This window comes from Polyodon spathula, chromosome 6 (assembly GCF_017654505.1).
Source record: "Polyodon spathula isolate WHYD16114869_AA chromosome 6, ASM1765450v1, whole genome shotgun sequence".
NCBI lineage: Eukaryota > Metazoa > Chordata > Actinopteri > Acipenseriformes > Polyodontidae > Polyodon > Polyodon spathula.
This window is the reverse complement of record NC_054539.1, coordinates 65124800-65147359: the sequence shown is the minus strand read 5'-3', so window position 1 is coordinate 65147359 and position 22560 is coordinate 65124800. Positions and strand designations below refer to the sequence as shown.

Genomic DNA, 22560 nt, shown 5'->3' with positions numbered 1-22560 from the left:
CGTACCTATAATAACCACCCTTTTAAAATGGTCTGGGTTGATTAGGTTTTCAGGGGCCTCATTCACTTACCACTAACATAGTTCACTAGCAGGGGAGATCTGGTAAACACCAAGTGAAACTACAGACTTGTAGCATGTGAATTTTGTTTCAGGTCTTTAAATGAATAATATCTTTAATTATAAAATGACATTATAAAATTAAATGCTGTTAAAACAACATGAATGGATTTATTCTCACTGTGATCTCATTTTTGTGTTTGCATCTATGGCAAGTGTATTTAGAGTAATGTAGTGTGCACGGGGCAAGGCAGCAGCAGGGCTGGTAGGTGACGTAATCGCACACAGAGACGTAAGCCTGATATACGCTCCTTGCAAAGGAACCGGCCCTTTTGTACAGCGGTATCGGCGCTATGCTTTAGTGCGAGAGGTACTGGGTTCACACCTACCCCCCGCCTGTGTGTGGATTGCCTCGTCCTGTGTGATGCGCCTGCCTGCGTTAGCCGAGATTCGCTACAGTGGTGTTAGGCGTGGGATCACCATTGTAGTGATCTTGTTTTTATATTCTGCTCCATGACCAGGAAAGTCTTATCATAACATCAAGTCAACTGTATTGCCAAAATGAATAGAAGTACAGAAAACAGAATCCTTGCCCTTTACATCATCCCTTGATGTTAATCTAATATTAACCTGTGTATCAGCAACTGGTAAGCAGCATAATGTTCTTCATTCATGACAAATAACAAATGTGTGGGTTGCTTCAAAACTGCTGTCATAAACCATGAAATCGGATTGAACTACAGGGCTACAGTGTTTTGTAGTTCATTATTTCCTGTATAATGGAAAGATTAATACAACAGTAATCAAGCATTTTTTAATGTTGCTCCGGGATTTTGATCAGTTCAGTTCATTTGGAATATAGTTAAATGGTGCAATCCATGCCATGTCATATTCTTTGAATCAGTTTCTTTAACTCGCCTGTTCTGGCTGTTTATAATATAAACCCAAGCCAGTGCCTTCACCTGTAATTTAGAGAGCAGTTTGGAATTCACAATTTAATATAGAAGAGTACCATTTAATGTTACTTTTGTACCTCTGAGTTTTATATTATTTTTTTTGGGGGGGGGGGGGGGGGGGGGGGGGGGGGGGGATTGCCAAAATGTCAGGAAACCGTAATGTTTTTTTTTTTTTTTTTCCAATGCTGCTTCATTTAAAAAATAGACCAAATATGAGTTAGAATTATGAATGTATCGCATTGTTAATACATTTTGGTGATGCAGGAGCAAAGTTCTGTATGTTTTTAATGTCGTTCTTTAAAATGCATGTTTATTCTTTCTATTGTTGTCGCAGGCTCATTGGGACGTTCCGGATGGTGTTGCAGAAGGTGGTGGAAGAAGCACAGCTAGAAGTGTCAGACACATTAATAGATGACAACAACACCCCCATTCGGGTGAGTGTGTCTCTATTGCCTGCCAGGCAAGAGGCTTACAATATAAATCTAAAAAACAGCCCTGTCTCTCAGAGCTTCTCTAATGAGAATAGGAATTCAACAGTGTGATCCCTTGTGTCCTTACCTCATTTTGATTTGTGTTTAATAAAGGAAGGGCTATACTAAGGGATTTATTCTTTGGTAAAACAGACCCTAACCACTCAACAGAACTTTGAGAACATTTTCCATGTATTTGTTTGCCCTTCTAATGTGATGAAGTCTGTATAACATTCTCCTTGTTTTGTGATGTACATTCTATCAAATGTATAATTTGAGAACAGATGGCCCCATATTAGTGGCTGTAACACTATAGTTAAGCCATGATATGCAGGCCAGGATATGATGTGCATCACAATACTATATATGATGTGTAATAAGATAAAATGATTATTAATGGCCATTATGCAAACAAACAAACAAAAAAAAAAAACTTAGTTGACAATTCATTAATTTGCACCAGTGTACTGTAAATATAGTAAATCCCTAAAATAGATTGAACACGATGAAAAGACATGACTTAGTGTCGTCACTATTAAGAGCACTAAAAAACAATTGACAGAGTGAAGAATTAAAGCGGTCTAATCTCAATGTTGATAGTGCCACCTTTGCCAAATCAAATTAATAGGGCCCATTAATGGATGAACTGTTATATTAAATGTCCATCATGCATTCACACCTATCATTTTATCATTCAGGAAACTGTTTATAGTCAATGGTAAAATAAAAATAATATGTGATACAGAACTGCCCAAGAATCTTCCTCAATCTATAATAACATGCCTTATTCTGTATCCTTAAATTTTTATCTAGACATGTGTTACCATAGAGATCAAATACCAGACTATGGATGGTACCGTGGCTGCCTGGAACGACAGCGAGTTCCTGGACGATCCCAATCGATCAGAAAACGACGGGGCCTTTCAGTTTGAGACGGACAGCCTGTTGTCAGGACACAGCCAGGGCTCTGCAGTGTCTCCAGGGCGCTCCCACCTGAGCCTTCACTCAGGAGAGAGGTCTTTCAGAAAGTGAGTCAATTGCTGCTGTTTTTACAAAAAAAAGTACTCATTCACATTAAAATAGTAAATCATGGAAAGTTGTCCGGTACCTGTATTTTTTCAACAAATTCATCACAAGCCACATTTGAGGATTTGAAATTTTTGGGAACTAGTTAACTGTATATTACAAAAACATAGAGCAGTACATAGGAAATGAAGGGGAAACACCAGATACCAACATTAATTTGTAAGAGACCAACAGTTTCTTGGAAGGTGGTAGTTAATTATACTGTGTAGAATCAACTATGTTATTTAGCATACAGGATTTTCATAATGAAGATTAAAACAAAGGTAATTTCTCTGAAAATGTATTAGCTGCCATAATAGTTCTTATTTATTGAGGTCCTAGCAGTATCTCAGTATGGACGTGTTAATTGCTCAGTTGGTTGGCTTTACTGACATTTCTTTTGAAAAAAATGTGCATGCAAACAATGTGTTAATATTGGTTTGTGCATCAGAGCTCTCTTCTGAGATAATGAGTTAATTCTAATATCACTAATAATAGTTTGCTGCTGCAATGTACACTAACTGAATCGGTGTGCCTCAGAGGGGAAACAGAAGATTACTAATTTCTCATTCCCTTAGAATAAGGGTTTCACATTAAATGTTATTTTATACTGTGGACCCAAATATAATATGACAACCCTCACATTAGTCAATAAATAAACTTAAGAATTTATCACATTATCTTTCAACTGGTATCAACCTGCTTGTAAACCATGTTTTCAATTTCTCAGTTTTGACAGGGTGCATGTTATGAACCTGGGTGAAGAATATTAGTTTGTAATGTGTTTTTTCTATGTTTTAAGAATCAATCAAGACTCAACTGAGTGCAGGCCACATGTACCTTATGGGTCAGTCATTTTTTTGAAACCCAGATTTCAAAGGAGGTATAACAAGGAAGGTTATTGCTGCATGTAGAGGGGAAGCATGGATAATCTCTATGGATAGATAGAAAACCACGCTGTACCTAATCTCAGTTAAAATAATAGTGATTTTCTCAGTGTGTTTTCTGCATTTCATTTTCAGATGGGTTTGTGAAGTGTCAATCTCTTTTTTAACCACATGCTTTAACCACATATATCTTGTTTTGTACCAGCTAAAATAAAAGGTTAGCCCAGTCAGTATTACCATATCACACTGACACTTAAGGTCCAAAACACTAAAGAAAACAAGATGTAAAAAAATGTACAGATTGTGGTTCCTTAGCGTAAGACTGCTTCAGTTACTAATGATGATTCCCAGGAACAAAGAATCATTACCTTTATCTGGTTACAATCTTCAGAGGTAGCCTTGAATACAATCCATCTGGCATTTAAATTCTCTTTTCCCAGAGGTTTCTTTATTGTCCTGACAATGAGGGGATGTTAACAGTGAAATGTTCCTATGCAAGGTCTAAGGACAGGTGTCACTATTGCCTTAGAGAAAATGAGGGCTTCTACAAGTGGTTACCAGCATAGGAATACTGCTTTCTTTCCAATTGGTCGATTCATAGGTAGTCCAATCTAAATACAGTAGGCTATTCATTAAAAAAAAAAAAAAGAAAGAAATTCAGTACTTCAGGTTTCCTTAATATCAAAGGATTGCCAAAAGGCAAAAACGGAATGTGAGAAGTCAGAATGTATAGGGAGACTTTCTTTGATTTTCTACATTCTAGCCACACAACCACGATTCTTATCCCAAAAAGTAAGCTTATCTTATTATTCATGGGTGTTTGCCAGTCCATCTCTAGGTCAACACAATAACATTGGAAGTCACCTTAGGGAAGCGTAGACAAGTTATCTGGCTCTTACTGCTGAGCATTTGCATCCTAACATTTTTTAATTAACAGTCTAGTGCCTAGGGAGGCTTTTAACACTAACCTGTTATATCCAAGCTGAGAAGTCTACTCATGTTAATTAGGAACTACTGACAATGACCCATATATTGTGCATGGCACTGAATTGTAATCAACATTAACTCTTTCAGCACAAATATACTATACATAGGGGCATGTAATTCTGGGATTTGCAGTTTAGACCAAATCTAAAAGACACAGATCTGTTAAAGGATGTAAAACTAATGAAGCCCCACCTTATTGATTTGTAACTACCAGGAAATGTCACCCAACAATTGTTGAATATGTAGGTAGTTGAGATACTAATATAAATAAGAATGCTGTGTTTCAATCTGGGTTATTTTTAACCTTTAGTAGTCACTAAGACTCATCACAGAAGACAGCACACAATCCATCCCAACGGACACAGGGAAACTTTGAAGGCAGTCAAGTCTAGGCATTCGATGGACACAGGGAATTACATTTTCTGTCTGGTATAGGCTGAATTAAGAATTAAGATGTTTTTTCCCCTGATTGACGACCGTTCTTAGATGTGCATGTCTTAAGTGTTCCAAACTTCTATTTTTCACATCTAAATGGCCCTTATATAATGCATTTCTAAATGACATAGCTTTATGCATTTTATTGATAGTTTGCAGTCACTTTCGCTAACAATGCATTTAAGTGTACAGTAGCAATCTACATGTACTGCAGTAATTCCTATACTTTCTAGAGTACTTCAGTATGTTACACAGCCATCTTCATTGAGTCAATACAAGCAAACAGTTTTTTTTGTAGTAGTAGTAATTGGCTACTGGATAATGAGGTACAAGTACTGTTTCTGAAATACTTCTTGGCAGTGCTGTGTTTCTGTCTTTCCTTGACTGAATATAATAAACTGGTACCATTTTTTGAGCACTAATTTGTTTGGCTTACTTACAAGTCTCAGGCCTAAAGAGGGAGAATATTACAACAATGAAGAGGAAGGTGACAATAACAGTCTGAACTCAAGGTAGAAGGGAAAGGCCTCTAGCCTGCGTCTTGTGTGACGTACATATGCTGTTCTTTCTGTATATGGGCCGTATATTACAAGCTTAGTTGAACCACAGCCCAGCAGGAAAAAAATGACCTTCCATTTAAGGTGTTATTGTTTAACTTTGAATTCAGTGTTTCTCTTAATGGAAAGTCAGAGCAGCTTTTTCTGCACATATCTACAGCTTGACTCTTTAATGTTTGAAAAAAGGTAATGCTTGACATATAGGGTACTCCCAAAACACCAGCCCTGCTTCCTCTGCTGGCGGAGTCGGCGACTGCAAATGAGCTCCCTCTGGTGGCGGCGGCCGGCTCCCTCTGGTGGCGGAGGTGGCGACGGCGGCCCGGCTCCCTCTGGTGGCGAGGCGGCGACGGCTAATCAACTCCCTCTGGTGGCCACCTGAACGACGGCGGCCCGGCTCCCTCTGGTGGCGGAGGCCCATCCGACAGCCCGGCTCCCTCTGGTGGCGGAGGCGCTCTGCCACACAGGCCCGGCTCCCTCTGGTGGCAGAGGCGGCGACTGCGGCCCCGCTCCCTCTGGCGGCGGAGGCGGAGGCGGCGGCCCGGCTCCCTCTGGTGGCGGAGGCGGCGACGGCGGCCCGGCTCCCTCTGGTGGCGGAGGCGGCGGCGGCCCCGGTCCCTCTGTGCGGAGCTTCGCCCCCGCCTGCCCGGCTCCTCCGGTGGCGGAGGCGGCGGCGGCTCCGGCTCCCTCTGGTGGCTCGGGCTGCGGAGGCGACGGCGGCTCCTCACTCCCTCTCTGGCTCTGGGGGCGACGGCGGATCCCGGCTCCCTCTCTGGCTCTGGGAGCGACGGCGGATCCTCCTCCCTCTCTGGCTCTGGAGGCGACGGCGGCGGCCCCTCCCTCTCTGGCTCTGGGAGCGACGGCAGATGATCCTCCCTCTCTGGCTCTGGGAGCGACGGCAGCTCCTCCTCCCTCTCTGGCTCTGGGAGCGACGGCAGCTCCTCTCCCTCTCTGGCTCTGGGAGCGACAGCAGATCCTCCTCCCTCTCTGGCTCTGGGAACGACAGCAGATCCTCCTCCCTCTCTGGCTCTGGGAGCGACGGCAGATCCTCCTCCCTCTCTGGCTCTGGGAGCGACGGCAGATCCTCCTCCCTCTCTGGCTCTGGGCCCGACGGCAGCTCCTCACTCCCTCTCGCGCTCTGGGAGCGACGGCAGGCTCCTCCTCCCTCTCTGGCTCTGGGAGCGACGGCAGCTCCTCACCCCTCTCTGGCTCTGGGAGCGACGGCAGATCCTCACCCCTCTCTGGCTCTGGGAGCGACGGCAGATCCTCATCCCTCTCTGGCTCTGGGAGCGACGGCAATTCCTCCTCCCTCTCTGGCTCTGGGAGCGACGGCAGCTCCTCACCCCTCTCTGGCTCTGGGAGCGACGGCAGATTCTCCTCCCTCTCTGGCTCTGGGAGAGACGGCAGATCCTCACCCCTCTCTGGCTCTCGGGGACGCGGCGGCAGCTCCTCACCCCTCTCTGGCTCTCGGGAAGGCGGCTCACCTCTCTTTATTGGAGTGACCGGTGGATCTCCCATGTCTACCGCCAGGTAATTAACCACCATGAGGGCAACCTCTGGGAAGGAGGCCGGGTGGTGCTGTTCCTCCCACTGTTCCCACCTCTCCCCATCTCGACGCCACAGCGTGTTGATAACTATGGGGAGATCGTGGACGAGGTCTGCCTCAGGGTGCATCAACCAGTCCCAGATCTCCTGGGATGGTGGTGAAGGTGGTGGTGCTGGAGGTAGTGGGGTGGCCCCTGATGCCCGGGGTGAACACTGCACCTCTTCCTGGGCCTGGTTGTAGGGGCATCCTGCCCAGTTGTGGCCGTCCTCCTCACAACGGCCACACCAGTTTGCCGGTGGCACTTCTGGGCAGGACCTCCAACGGTGGTCCTCCTTCCCACACCAGGAACACCAAGGGAAGAGGCTGGCCGGGTCCTCCAGCGGTGGCTGCAGCAGCTTACATTTCTTCAGCTGCTGCTGCTTGTCCTGCCTTTTCCACTGTCTGCTCTCTTTCCCATTTTTTTTTTTTTTTCAAAAAAAAAAAAAAAAATTATCCCAAAAAAAAAAAAAAATGCGAGACTCGGAGATCAGCCTCTAGGGGGCGCTATCCCACTTCTGACACCAAATGTGGCAGGCTGGCGAGTGGATAGAGGCCCAGAGACAGTCTGCAGTTCAAAAAAATACCAATTTTATTATAAATAAACAAAAATAAAAGTGCACAAGGGCAAAATATAAAGATATTTAAACACAAATAAAGCAAAAACAAAACTCACAAAAATAAAGTTTCCAGGCTGGGCAATGCCTTCACTGGATTTAGAAAATTCAAAAAACCACAAAACCAAACACCAACCTGCTTCCTCAGCTCCCTTCTCCCCAAATGAGAAGCAGAGGCCTCCTTTTATGTCAGGTGGCTGGGCGCTGATTGATCGTTAATCAACCTAATCAACTAATCAACCCCAGCCACCTGAACATAATAAACCCAGGCAGGTAGGGGAAGTTAACCCCATCACTGCCTGTAAATTTCCCGGTCTCGAAACGAGACGGTTTGGGCCGTATATTACAAGCTTAGTTGAACCACAGCCCAGCAGGAAAAAAATGACCTTCCATTTAAGGTGTTATTGTTTAACTTTGAATTCAGTGTTTCTCTTAATGGAAAGTCAGAGCAGCTTTTTCTGCACATATCTACAGCTTGACTCTTTAATGTTTGAAAAAAGGTAATGCTTGACATATAGGGTACTTCCTTAAGGGTAAATACTAGCTGGCGGTGGGGGGGAGCAAACGTATTGCTATCATGCTATAACCAGGCCATAAATATATGGGAGTCTTGTCTCATTAACGAAGGGACAGTAATATGTGTCTCTTAAAACTAATTTTAAAAGAAATGCTATAAATCATGAAATCCTTTTTCAATCCTACATTTTTTTTTTTTTTTTTTTTATATAGGGTTAGATTCACAAAGTGATATTGGATTGTGACATAGATTTAATTTTGGAACTTTAGCATCACCTAAGTGAATGTGGTAGTATTGCAGCCTTGCAGTTGATCGATTGAAGAGTTTCAAATTGGGAATGGCTTCTATACTAGATATATATATAGATAGATAGATAGATAGATATAGTATAAGCATCATTTTTATCTTTTCAATGAATTTCAAATTTAAGCTTTCATTTTAAAATTAAAAGAAATCACTTTGTAATGAAATGCCTGTAGGAGTGAAATGATCATTATTTAGCAATTGGAAGACATTAAAGAAATGTGTGATGGGCTGCACTCGCTAGGTGATTTCTGCATTAGTGATACCCCTTTGGTAATGCATGTACATTGTGCAAGTAGATTACAGAGACGTTTTAGGCAGTGTATCAAACTGCGGGTAAAAATAAATTGTTAGTTGCAGGCATAACCTCAGACTGCCACCGCTGAAGGATTAACACACACATGAGAATTATTAGCTGAATCACTTGTCTACTTGAATTGGATGTTTCTTATAAGATAAGTTGCCAACCACACCAGTCTCTCATAGAGATGCTGATGGTCCTCTTTGATCAACCAAGATCCAACCCTATCAGTATGCTCCATGTTCTTCAATGTCTCCTTGTCTGATGCAGTATATTCACTTGGCCTGTAGATTCTGCTGACAATTCACTGTATTATCACTTATATTTGGATAAAATTTACTAGATGTGATAAAAAAAAAAAAAAATGACAATCTCAGTTTTAGCGAAGGTGCAGTGACTTTTTATTGTGCTGATTAACAATTGACATCACAGAGATGCTGCTAAATGATCTGTCGATCTTGGGCAGGTGTTGTGACTCTTAGTCTCCCAGTTCGTGGCCTGTCATTGACAGAGTGTGTCTGGTTATACCGTCTCACCAGGTTTGAAATTGCTGGCTGTGAGCACCCAAGATGGCGAGCCACAGTACACTGCCCTAGTCCAGCCTCCAACATGCCGATTGCACTAAGGCATATTTGTTTTTGGTTTTTTTTCTGTGATTTTCTTTATTGCTTTTATTCAAGCTTGCAATTCAACAGCTGAAATCCCTCCATATCCAGTGTCCAATCAACTGTCTCACTATTGAGGTGATTAAGTGCATATGCTTCAGTCATTGTCACTCAAGCATGTCATGGTCAAGGATGAATGATCGAGTGATTAAAGCTTCACTAATTCTTTGTCAATATCAAGTCCATGTCAAGAAAAAAAGGAGGGCAGTGTCCTACGTGGATTGTGCATCGCGACCGCGGTTGATTAAAATGGACAAATGATGGATATCATATATATATATATATATATATATATATATATATATATATATATATATATATATATAATATATATTAGATATATAATATGAATGCACAGAATAGCACAGAAAACTCAGAAAAACAGAACAATTATAAACAATGTGACTGGAGGAATAAGTTTCTCTATCTAAAAATGTATTTAGCAAATGTCAGCCTCCTAAAGAAACTATTTGTACTGCATTAAATTCCCATTAGTATTCCAGCCGCTGAAGGTTTGAAAGAATAAGGAAATTAATCAGACTTTCATTAAAACATAACAGGTGCTTGGGGTTTGTTGACCTGCCGTTTGTTTGATGTTTTCATCAAAGCATTACTTGTATATTGCTCCCCTGAAGCTGGGAATGCAGCACTAAGAGTGATGGGCAATATACTGTACAGGACTGCAACCATTCTTCTGGAGGTGGGATCACATCGTCGAGAAAGTATTATGGATACGAGATATCTATTTTCAGGAGTGTTTTGAGAGGTTTCAAAGATCAAAAGATACAAAGAGGCACAGCATAATCAAACTGTCAAACATCACGTCCAATGCCAGCATCAAGTATTAACATTTAGCATTTATATTTCTTTAGACACGTACCAATATTTTGAAGGCCCAGGTGGAAAGTGTGATGACTTCTAATATTATTCTAAATATTTTTTTTAAAAATCATAATATTAAAAGAGGAAGATGAACTGGTTTTTAGGGTTTTGACAGGTAGTTCTGATTACATCATTCTGCAGTACCAAGGAAAGCTTCAAGCAAATAGACAAGTTACGGGGGGCTTGGACAGGGAAATATCTAATGTGTGTGTGTGTGTGTGTGTGTGTGTGTGTGTGTGTGTGTGTGTGTGTATATATATATGTATATATATATATATATATATAGTAACCGAGCTGCATAAAACAGGACCCAGCACATAGAAATGGAAGTTTTCAAAAACGCATGCATGCTATTTTTAATAAACACTCAAAATAAACAAATACCAAATAAACACCTAGCTCTTACGAGCACTAACTACACCGTTGCAGGACCCTGACTAACGCGCAGGACAGCTAAGCTGTTTACCCGACATAACACACAAAAAGGCTTTTACACACTACCTTTTCTTACAGTTGAAAGCACCATCAACCGGGCTCTTCACACAGCAGCCCTTAACACACTGGCTCCTTCCTCTAAATCCCCTGCACCTGGCTCTACTTTACAATGATAGCCGGGTGCATGGGATAACTAATAATTAAACAATTAACACTTCAACAACAAATGTGCATTCTGACATTTTTTTGGCAGGGAGGATATTAACCCCCTCCCTGCCGTGTTAAAAAAAATATATATATATGTGTGTGTGTGTGTGTGTGTGTGGTTTGATCCATACATCTTCATGGTTTGTCTGAATTTTGGACCAGAAGAATACAGCACTTCACCTGTGTTTTATGTAAACCTACTTACATAATTATATACTCAAGCTGTAATAAAAAGTAAATAATTTTACAGGAGTAAAGTCATATCATTAGTATAACATGTAAGGACACTGAAAAATATGTTTAAACGTCTGTCTGTATGTTCTACTGTGTTTCCTTTTACTGTTACTACACTGTATATGTAATATGTACAGTAGTAGACCCTGTTATTGATATGTGTCTTTATCAGGTGAAAAATACATCACATTAAGATTAGCTATGCTGTTTAATTATTCTTAATGAACTAAGAGTTAGCGCCAGGATTCCCTAAGTGCTACACCTGTTAGATGCACAGCCGTGTGGTATGCATGGCGAGTCATACAGATTTGTTTCCTGGCTGTGCAAAGTTGCCGTTCTTTGCCAGGGATTCCACACATTAGCGGTGGCACTCCGACACGATAGGGAGGTTAATTCCTAGTGAGCTCAAGCAGACACCACTAGATCCACATCCACTGTTGGCTTGGCTGTAGGGTCAGAGGATGCCCACTGACCTTAATTTCTCCTAGTTGCTGCATCCAGCTTATTATTATAATTGGGTAAAGCGTGTATCTCCAGTCTGTACTCAGCATTGTCCTCAGTCACGTGACGCACTGGATGATAAATAATTATATTCTTCATTTTGTCAGCATCATTTATCCCTCAGTATGACACCTAAACAACTGAATTAATTATGGAGCAGAGAAAGAACATAAGAAAAGTTTGAGAACGAGAAAAGGCCATTCAACCTATCAGTGCTCGTCCCTTGTTAGCACATCTTTCTCCCCTACTGGGGGGAACTCATTTAAATGCACAGAATCTAGTTTTTTTTTTTTGTTTGTTTTTTTTAATGTTCCCAGTGTTTTAGATCATACTATTTCACCTGGTAGGCTATTCCATGCCTTTATAACTCTCTGTGTAAAAAAGTGCTTCCTACCTACTGCTGTAAACGTTATTTTACTCTTCTTCTCTCTGCTAAATTTGAAGCAGTGTCTTGGGTTAACTTTATACCATTTAGGATTTTAAAGACTTCAATCAAGTCCCCACTTTCCCTTTTTTTTTCAAGCTGAAGAGATTTTATTTTTGTCTGGTTACTAGCCATGCATATCACTGTTCCAAAAACAATATTCTGCTACAAATAGTCCATCTAGGAATTAAGAGAGAGGTTTAAAAATATGTATACTGTATATGAAAAATGAAGTTAGTCTCATGTCTGCAGGACAACAGCTGGGGATTTTGTGCTAATGCCGCAGTTGCAATTAAACATTTCTGCCTCAAGCGTGCAGAAATAAGTTTAATGACGTTTACAATACCATTATCTCTTTCATAAACAAGTAACAAAAAAGGGTGTCATTAAGGAAAGACGGGTAATAAATACAGAACTTTGAGTTATCTTTCTAAGATGTTAGCTGCATCCAACTTATTATTATAAAAATAGCACCCCAAACCAGTTTTGTTTTGTCATGTTGACTGTATAATGAAGGGTTTTAATTGATGGTGAAATAGATTTAGACAGATGTGTATTGTGACACTGACAAATGTGTCTAATTTTCAGTTTATTGTCTGCAATCCAAGCGATAGGCCAGCAATCCTATCTGTCTAATGCCAGAGGAGCAAGGGAGCAAAGAGAAATGTGGATGCTACACATCCGACAGCTTTAATTATACCGTGTCACATCTTGGGAATGTTCTTGGGTGCAGTTATTATGTTTAAGTGTTCTAGCAATCTCGTAACAAAATGATATACTCAGCTGCAGTTATTATCAAAATATAACAATGTTGTTTTTATTTTATCATATTTATTTAGGTGTTTGATTCCCTTTCTTTTTAGATTCTAGAAAATGTAATGCATTTTTTTTTTTTTTTATTACAGTTTGGAGGCTACAGTACACTACACTACAGTATACAGTAGAAAAGATGACCTGCCTTGATGTAGATATAAACGGGTGACCCTTAATGAGAAAAGTTCTTTTGTTTTAGATGAATGTCTAAGGGGTTGTTTCAAATGATTTTGACCCTCTTTTTGCTAACAACGTTTTGGTTGTGTGTTGAGTCAGTGATATCAGTAAATTACCATTTAAAATGTGGCTAAGGCAGACCAATTGAAAAGTTTTGTTTTTGCCTTTAAATCAAAGGCCAGTGCAGTGGCACAGTTAGTTGCCTATTGTTTATCTCTCAAGGAGAGAGATTACTTCAAAAATCTTTGACAATATACCGGTAAATGAACCCTATGTTGAGTCACTGTGGTGATTGAAATCTTTGCAGTAAGCATTTATAACCCAACTGCATCAGTGTAATAACCCAGAATCATCGGTTTCCTGTTGGAGGACTGATAATATACAGTACAGTAATCGGGTCTCAGGTGTCCTGGATTGAGTGTTGTTACCAATTGCAAAATATATTTGTTCTGTAGTAAAGAGATCAATCTTAGTCTTACAAAGTAATGCTAGGAATTCTCTGAAGTATAATTATATTCTTTTATAATGATAAAAGACGCTGAAATTATTGAGTTACTTTGCAAAGGACCTGACTAAATATGATTTAGTATCCTCTGTTAGAGGACTGGGAACCAGGGGACCAGTGCAATGGTGGGGAGAGTCCACTATATTTAGCTCTAACTATGGGCATTACAACCTTACCATATACTATATACATGTATGCCATAGGAAGCATATTTGCAAAAAGTTACTGATGGATAATGCTACAATGACCTCGAAATCTAAAAAAAAATAATCTGAGGGTTAGTCATTGCTGGTTAGCCATGGGTTGCACAGGGTTATTCTTTGAGCAGGCTCTTTATGTGAATTCACATACTGATAATCAGCAAACACATGGGGCTTGCTGACCAATCTGCTGACCTAATCATTCTAAAACCTGTTAGTATAAATACTGATATCATCTTACATATGTAGATGTAAAGTTGTGTTGTGTACCATGTTGGTGTAAACCATTTTTCATATATTGGGGCCATTTTCTAAAATGTTTGAGTCAGTCCTTGTGGATATTTTTGGGGGTAAACAAGACTGAAAACCATTTTAAGAATAAAACAAGATAGGTGCTCCTCTCCACACGCACAGACACCAATTAATGTCCGTAGTTCCTCCTTTTATGTATTTTGAGTGATCCTTTTTGATACTCTTTTGTAACTGTGTGTGAACCCATTGTTTTGGTGTAAGACAGTGGCAGTGTGTAATACATTGTCTGTTCATTTATATGTGCATTTGTTCCATCTGTTTAAAGATACAGCCTTGAAGGAGGGCATGAAGAAGAGGATGAGGGTGCTCTTAGGTAAATACCGTGTGAAGTTTGTAAAAGCTATGTGTGTTTTTCATAGTCTCTGCTACTAGATTATTCTTTTCTGTGTTTCATTTATTTTTTGTTCTTGGATTGGGAGGGAGAACTTAATATCATATGAAACAAAGGGATAAACTTTAATGGCAGCATTTCAACAGTTTCATTTTTTTGAGTTTCAAAATAAATTGGTGGAATACTACCACATCATTTTTAGAGAGGTGCAATTTTTTGGTGTATATTTTTAGAGTGTTTGTAGTGTCAGTCAACAATTTAATAGCAGAGTTAAGTATCTAATGCTTAGTTTTAAAATATATAAATGTGATACTCCTACTTGTGTTACTATTTGAGATGAAGATGGTGATTCATCGAGCTTGGTCTCTCTAGATCTCTCTAGCTCTCTCCCTCTCTCCTGCTCTGCTTCGATGATTCCCCATCAAGATCAAACTGGGCAAGGTGTGAATTATTTGTGCAGTCCTGTGAGAACTGAACCCAGCCCTGACCAACAAAAGAATTAACTCTTGTTCCGTTGTCATGGTGATGGCGTGGCGAAAATCAGATACTGCTAGATGATGCTCTTAGATTTTTAATCAAATTGAGAGCGTCAGCTTTTTTTGTTGTTTGTTTTGTTTTTTGACAAAACTCGGCAGCCAAACTGACTGAATGTCACAGCCGAAATTCTCCTCACATGCCAGACCAATAAAACTGTTGTAAAGGGATTTGGTATTAGGTTCATTTTGCTGTTCTTAACACATGCGACAGAGACTTCATGGCGACCTGCAAGCTGCTGTTTGAATCCTTATTTGCATTAGTAAGAAAACTTAGGCAATGATTTCAATGAAACTATTTTGCTTGAGCTATAACCAAGACCAGGGATAGTCATTTTCCTAAAATAATGGCATTTCTCTTTTCTTTTTTTTTACTGCATTCAAGTAACCCAGTTGTAGTAAATGAATGTTTCTCTCCTGGCAATAAAGGGCTAACCTGTTCTTATAGTTTGCCCTTGAGTATAAGTTTGATACAAATGGTAGGACATGTTTTTGCATTAAGAAAAAGTTTAAAGGCGCAGTGCAGTGTTAGCATTTACTATCATTTGTACCAGTCTGTTTATCTATGATTAGAGAAAAAATTCACTAATACAGTATAATGAAGTCTGCAGTAGGTAGATACATATAATGTACAATTATTTATACTGCTTTAGCACAATAACTTATGTATACATGTAGTTTATCAAGAGAGGCATTCCTTTTTTCCAAGCATTCAACATCAAATAAAATTTGTATTGGAAAAATATAGTGTACTAGTTTAATATTATTCTTCATATGGTTTTCTAATAATGAGATGCTGGAGCACGATTCACAAAAAAGTAGGATTCAATAGGCAAGTTGCATAGAAGAAAGACACTAGGGATGAGATCAAACTATGTCAGCAGCTGGAAGACCTTCAAAGAATAAATAACATTTGGAGTATTCAGTTTGTCAGATTTTTAAAATAGAGGTTAAATGCAAAAATACAAATATCTAATTGTAGGCGTAGTGTCATAATGAAAACAGAGAACCTACTGGAACAGTACATGCACTATAGAAAAAGGGTACCTTAAACAGACATGTTTTTGTTTATGACTTTAGTTCCTTCCTGTAGATGAGAAAAATAAACTTTGTCTTAGAAGCATAAAACCATGAGGGCTGCAGAATAATAAAATAATAATAAACTGTACAGGCAAAAAAAAAAAAAACACGTCATAATGGTCACACACAGCATCCAACTCCATTTATAAGTCATAGTTTCCATTGCAGGCACCTCAAACCACAAATAAATTTGGAACAATGGGATTATCATCTCCATTGTAAAAGTTGAATGACTTGGCTTTGATCATAGGCTGACAATACTAGATCATTGGTTCCCAGGTGATGCCATACGATAGCCTATTACAATTAAACTTTAACTCCAGTATATGAATTATTGAGACTGCCTTTTTTAATTTTAATGTGACCTTCTCTTCTCAACTACTCTTAAAGAATCTCGGTTAGTCGTATTAGTCACAATGCATTGGTAAGAGTTGAATATAAAGGGGAAGAAAGATTGCCAATGCCTGAGGAAGAAAAACAAGCCCATACCATCACACAGAGCCGTACCGATCCTTAATGGCGCCCTGTGAGAGCTATAAATCCAGACCCCCCTCAGAACTTGCAGTCAGAGAATAAAAAAAATGTTCCATTCTAGTTTGCAATGAACAGTAACTTATTTTTTTACTTTAGGCACATTAAAGTAAGTACTGTGTGTTTGCAATGTATTCGTTCTGGAGTTATAAGTTTAATTTAACCCTCATATTAGGTTTCGGTCTATTTGACCCATCTCTAGTTTCCAGTTAGCTTAAATGCTATTTTTCTTTTCATTTTCTGTATAATATTTTTTGAAGTTGGGGTCATAAACTTATACACAGAAAACAGAACCTTAGAGATGTTTTTTTTAGAACATGTTATGTATACAAATAAGATATTTTGGGTCACTGTGACCCGTGGCATTTATCTATGTAGATTTGTGTGCAGGAATAAAACAAACTTCTTTAATTTGTTATTTTATTATTATTGTTATTATATTTGTATTGTTACCTCTGGAAATGGCTGCACCTGTCTGGAGAAATTTATAAATAAAAAAAACAATATATGACTACAAGGCAGAGGCTAATTTTCTCTGTCAGTATTGCAAGAGCATCTCACTGGTAAAGACATTCCAAAATGAGGAGCTCCCAGGTTGGCAGTCAAACAGGTTTTATCACAGCTCCTGGACTAAAAGAGCATAAAAGAGTAAAACCTTTGCAAATAAAAACATGTAATCAATTTAAGGTTGTTTGAAATTGCATCGGCTCAGTATGACCCAAAACAAAACAGTACCTCAATTCTGAACATAATAGGAGGTTTAAAGCATGGTTAATATAGATGTTCTTATGAGAAAGACATTACTAGACATTGCTGCGATCACACAACTTCCATCATGTTTAACACAGGGCATGATGAACTTTTCTTTAAATTTTTCTCTTCTGCCAAACATATTGTTACTTTCTCTGAGAAAAAAAAAGTTATATTTTGGATTCGTCTGACCATAAAATTTGGTTGAAGAAATCATCAGGTTTTGGAAAACTCCAATCACTTTCTTTTGTGTATTCTTTTTAACAAAGGTTTGCATCTTGGTTTTCATCCATGGACATTCATCTTGTTAAGTTATCATTGAATTCTTTGCTTGTGAATTTCTTGGCCGCCATCTCTCAATTCTTGTGTTAAATCTTTTGTAGTAATCTGAGGATTTTGCCGGGCTGGTCAAACGATTCTTCTTTCAGATTTTGCAAAAATCTTTCTTGGTCTTCCACACCTGGAGCTAGTTGAAGTAGTTCCTGTTCTCCTGTGTTTGTCAATAATAGCCACACAGTGCTTTTCTAGTAGTTTCTCCTTTTTCATTCAGTTGTATCGCTGCCATTTTGAGATTGTTGCTTTACGCTTTAATTTTAACCATTTGTATTGCCTTTTTAAATCACAAATTTCCAATTTATTTTTCAGCACTTGGTGATTGTGTATTTATTTATTCTATAAATATCATCAGGTGTTGGTTTTCATTCATGATAATTGTCAATAATTAGCAATGAGTGAGTTTCATACAAAATTTAGTTTTTGCATGTTATTTGTCATTCTATGCATGTTTTGTAATATTTTGTTGCTTTATTACAAAGCTGAATCTCTATGTTAATGTATATCTTTCAATAGAACAATTAAAAATGATAGCAATCACTTTCGTTGTGGGTTTTCTTATTTTAACTGTCCAAATACTGTCTTTTACTGGAAGGAAATAATTTTCCAATTATAATGTTCAAGCTTGCTGTGCAGAAACCCCACATAAATGCATAATCATCACAGGGCTTAATCTGAGTCAAATGTCTATTTTCAACTGTGTATGAAAATATACAGGCAGCTTTGTTTAAAAGAAAATGTTAAATACTGTCTTTTATTTTCCATTCAGCAAGCTTTCTGAAATTAAGAACAAACTTAATGATGGATACCAGGCAATTGCAAGGTACAGCAGACTTTCTGTGTGCAGTGTTTTGGTTTGATAGATAGATATATAGATAGACAGAGATAGATAGATAGATAGATAGATAGATAGATAGATAGATAGATAGATAGATAGATAGATAGATAGTACCTTTATTTTGCACTTTTCATCCACACAGGTGTACTGTATGTGCATCTGTGATGATACAAATAATAAAGATTTGGTTGCCATATATAAAGCCTATCTTAAATAGTAACACTCATTACAAAGCACAAGCTTTTTATATTGTATAGGTCTATACTTATATTGTGCTATTGAAAATTGTGCCAACTCATGTCTAATATTCTTTTCTGCAGTGAGGCTGAGGAACCCAGGTATGTTAGAACTTCAGTGACCAAAAGTCTTTTGGATTGCACAGTAAATAGTTGGGAGTATTGAAGCACCTATAATCATTCTCTTAATAGGTATAAATAGTTAAAAATAATCTTAATGAAGATGTGACATCACAAGTTACTTTGCATCACATGATTTTAAGTGTACATGTAGTCTTGTTGATTAAAGGTGCTTTCTTTATTCTGGCTTGATACTGTCCTAGTTGGTAGTTTAATAATAGTTATTTGAGCTTGATGTTTACATGCATTTCTATTTCAGTTTTTGTCTATGTCTTCTTAAAGAGGAATCATCAAGTACTGTTTTACAGTCTCACTCAGTAATCTAACTGTTTCTTAAATTATTGAGTGATTCTTCCCAGATGGACATTGTGTGTTTGTGTCTATTGTGAGTTATATACCAAGCTGCATAACCTGACCCTGTCGCTTTCAATGAGGGTTATCAGTGTCCTATTGATCTGTGTTGACTTCGTGTGAGCATTTTTGCTGTGTAAACATGTCTTCTCTTTCATAATAATCGAGTGTACCATATCTCAACCAAGATATGATTTTGTGATTTCAGAGCTAAGGATAAGGAGAAAAGACATAGCATTATAGCCTTCAGGTACTGTGCAGACTCAAGATGAGAAAAGTCCAAATAATAGTTCTTGAAAGTGTATTGTGTTGCTGTGAATGAATGCTAACTGAGTGTGAATATAATCATTATTGAGTATAACTAGTATAATTGCCACTTCTGTGAATAAGTAATAAGGTGTGAAAATACAAGTGCACAGAATCTGAATCTCATTCGCTTTCTGTCAGACTGTTTGACTTGGTATATTTACCAAAGCTTTTCAGATATCACCAATTGTTTCATAAGGACTCAGCAGAGTTTATTGCTTTATTCCCCAATGTAACTGTCTTATAGTTGCTTGCCTGGGTTTTATTTGCATACTTCACTGGAACTGATGGAATGCTGGGTTGCACATTTGTATTCAAACCTTGAACACTTCACATTGTTTCTACTAGTAAACAACCAACATTTAGAGAAAGCTCTACATTGTAGAACTGTTCTTGTAAATTTAAAAATTAAGATATTTTTGATGTTAATGGTTTGCCACTTGCATGTGTCCCTCCTGCTCAGCAAAGGAAAGGACAAAGCTGAAAAGGAAGCTAAGGACAGCAAAGGAGACAAAGGCAGTAAGGAAAAGTAGGTATCCTTTATAATGAGTGTGTGGGATCTCATCTGGAAACACAGAAGCCTTTTGCCTCACTCCCTGGTTGTAAAACATACATAACTGATATGTCGTCTTTCAGTCTTTCTTTACAATCCATGAAATAAATGAAACACTGACATTGTATTATTGTTTTGCTTTTATTAATGTATCGCTAGAAACAACTGAAGGTCTTAAATATCTCTCATCATCACTTTTACAACCAGTAATTATGCTTATTTTAGACGTTACCATTTAGAAATGACAGTAAATAGTACATTTCCAGTTTAATGTTATTTATATCAATTTGGTATTATAACATTTTTTATTTGTAATGAAACAATGTGAATTTGGATTTGGATTCGAGCTCAGTATCTGTTGTAATTCCTCATGTTTAAAATAGATTTTCTTCATGTTCCCTAGAATTTGTGCAGAATTAGTTTTATCTGTCAGCCACTTTAGCTGGATGCCCCTCTAATATTTAACATTTGTAGTAACTCAGACTGACCATTGTGTCTGTCAGTTTGCATGCACACTGCCAAGTGGTCAAGCCTTTTGTATTTATTTAATATAAAACATGTTATAATGACTAAATCTAAAAGGATCTGAATGTTCTCCAAGCACTGTACTGTATGAGAAAGGATATGAAAGGATGTAAAAAACTGTCACCTTGAAGTTGTTCATATTTAATGTGTGCCTTGTAATGTGGTAACATAAAAGCAACCATCCATATAACCTAGGTTATTTGAAGTTTTAGCCAATTGGTTTGTTAGCATTCTGTTATTGGCTTTTATATATAAACGGGCATGTATACATTTTATATTGAAAGGAAATGTTTAGTTTAAAACCAGATTATGTTTGCTTTCAAATTAATGAAGCCTGTTCTGTCCATTGTGACGTTTCAAAAAGGACAGTATCACTGGGATCCAGCCATGGTTACCAGTGTCTCAGGTTCGTGTTGTTTCATGCAGTATTCATTGGTGTATCAGATCACATCTCCACCCAATTCCAGTCTCAGACCAAACCAGCGCTTTTTTGCAACTTTGCTTTTGTAGACTTTCCGTTTCTATGATATTACCACAAAAAATGGGAATGTAGGTGGTTTGCTCGCTAAATTCGTGCATTTTTACCTGATCTTTTCTTGGGCCTGGTTGGAAAGAAATACTGGATCCAGAAAACGTGACAATTTTCTTGTATGGTATGTAGCAAATACAGCACCTAGTGCTTTGCTGTATACCAGGGTATGTTTTGTTTTTTCTCATGTCCCCACTAATTAGTCTGTTTATATTATTTTGCTTATTTTGTTTTGATCTAAAGCAGATGGGTTGTTTACTACATGTAGTTATTTTGGATTTCTTATAATAGAGTGAAGCTACCTTATTACTGAAGATTCATTTTTTGCTCTTTTTATAACTTTGATGTCCTTTCTAACACTTATAGGGATATTGCCATTACAACTCCTGGGAATGTTTCAGTATTACTGGCAGAGAATGTGATGTAATTCAAATTTGACAAGCTTGAGTGTGTTGTTTTCAATATATAGTGTAATACATGTTTTTAATGGTAATTGTTACTTTTAATGTTTGTACTTTGAAAAAAAAAGAAAGTGTTTGTTATTACTTAAAATATGAGGAATTATTACAACATTTGTGGTTATATTGACAGCTTTGATATCATTTTAAATACATCTTTAGTTTAATAGACACAGGGTCTTTATAGCAAATTACAAGTTTTGAATACTATTCTACTGTTATATATTCACACACACGTTATTTTAAGGTTAATTTAATAATGCCAGTGGCCTAAATTATTAAACAAACATTTTGTGTCTGTGTGTATTGGTTTTCAGATATATTACTTAGAGTGGGTATAACTGGGTGAAGGGGAGTGGGTGTTCATTTTATAACATTTAGTTGCTCTGTTTGTCTATGTTTTTAAGTGATATGGGTTTAAAAAAAGGAATGTTTTTCAGTAAAATACATTAACAAATGTAATGCCCCTCCCCTAGTAATATAGATATATATATATATATATATATATATATATATATATATATATATATATATATATATATATATAAAAACAATTGGTGGAGTATATATATATATATTTTGTTTATCAACTATTTTAGACCCAAATCATTGATGGAGGTTTGGAATCAATAGAAAATGCTTCAGACCCAAAGCATGGTTCATCATCATGGAATTAAGCTGCTTTGTCCACAGTGTGGAATGGCAGGAAAAGTATTCAGTTTTACTAATACCAATTTAAATGTGTTTTTTTTTTCTTAAACAGAGTAGGTAAGGGAGTGTTTTCAGCCATGAAGCTGGGCAAGACACGTTTACCAAAAGAAGACCACAAAAACAGAGGTAATTGTAGCAATGTTTATTGCTGTGTAGATTAAATTGGCATTATACTAGTACAGTGAGTATTATAGATCTAGCAATGGCTATGTTTACAGCGATGTTTGGCACCCAGAATGGAACGTTTTTTTCTACAGTTGATGTTATCATACTGTCATCACGCTATAGT

At 38.0% G+C, this 22560-nt stretch overlaps 1 protein-coding gene across 17 annotated transcripts in view; it reads left to right on the top strand.

Annotated features, from left to right (window-relative positions):
* Window positions 1-22560, top strand: part of LOC121317477 (otoferlin) — a 130801-nt gene that overhangs the window by 63541 nt on the left and 44700 nt on the right. For 16 of the 17 annotated variants that reach the window (XM_041253449.1, XM_041253456.1, XM_041253464.1 and 13 more), the window contains exons 4-6: window positions 1348-1447; window positions 2297-2511; window positions 22324-22397. In XM_041253449.1, the coding sequence (XP_041109383.1) occupies window positions 1348-1447; window positions 2297-2511; window positions 22324-22397 (389 nt within the window). Of the gene's footprint in view, window positions 1-1347; window positions 1448-2296; window positions 2512-19981; window positions 20025-22323; window positions 22398-22560 lie in introns of those variants that run through there. The other variant, XM_041253459.1, reaches the window with a different exon arrangement.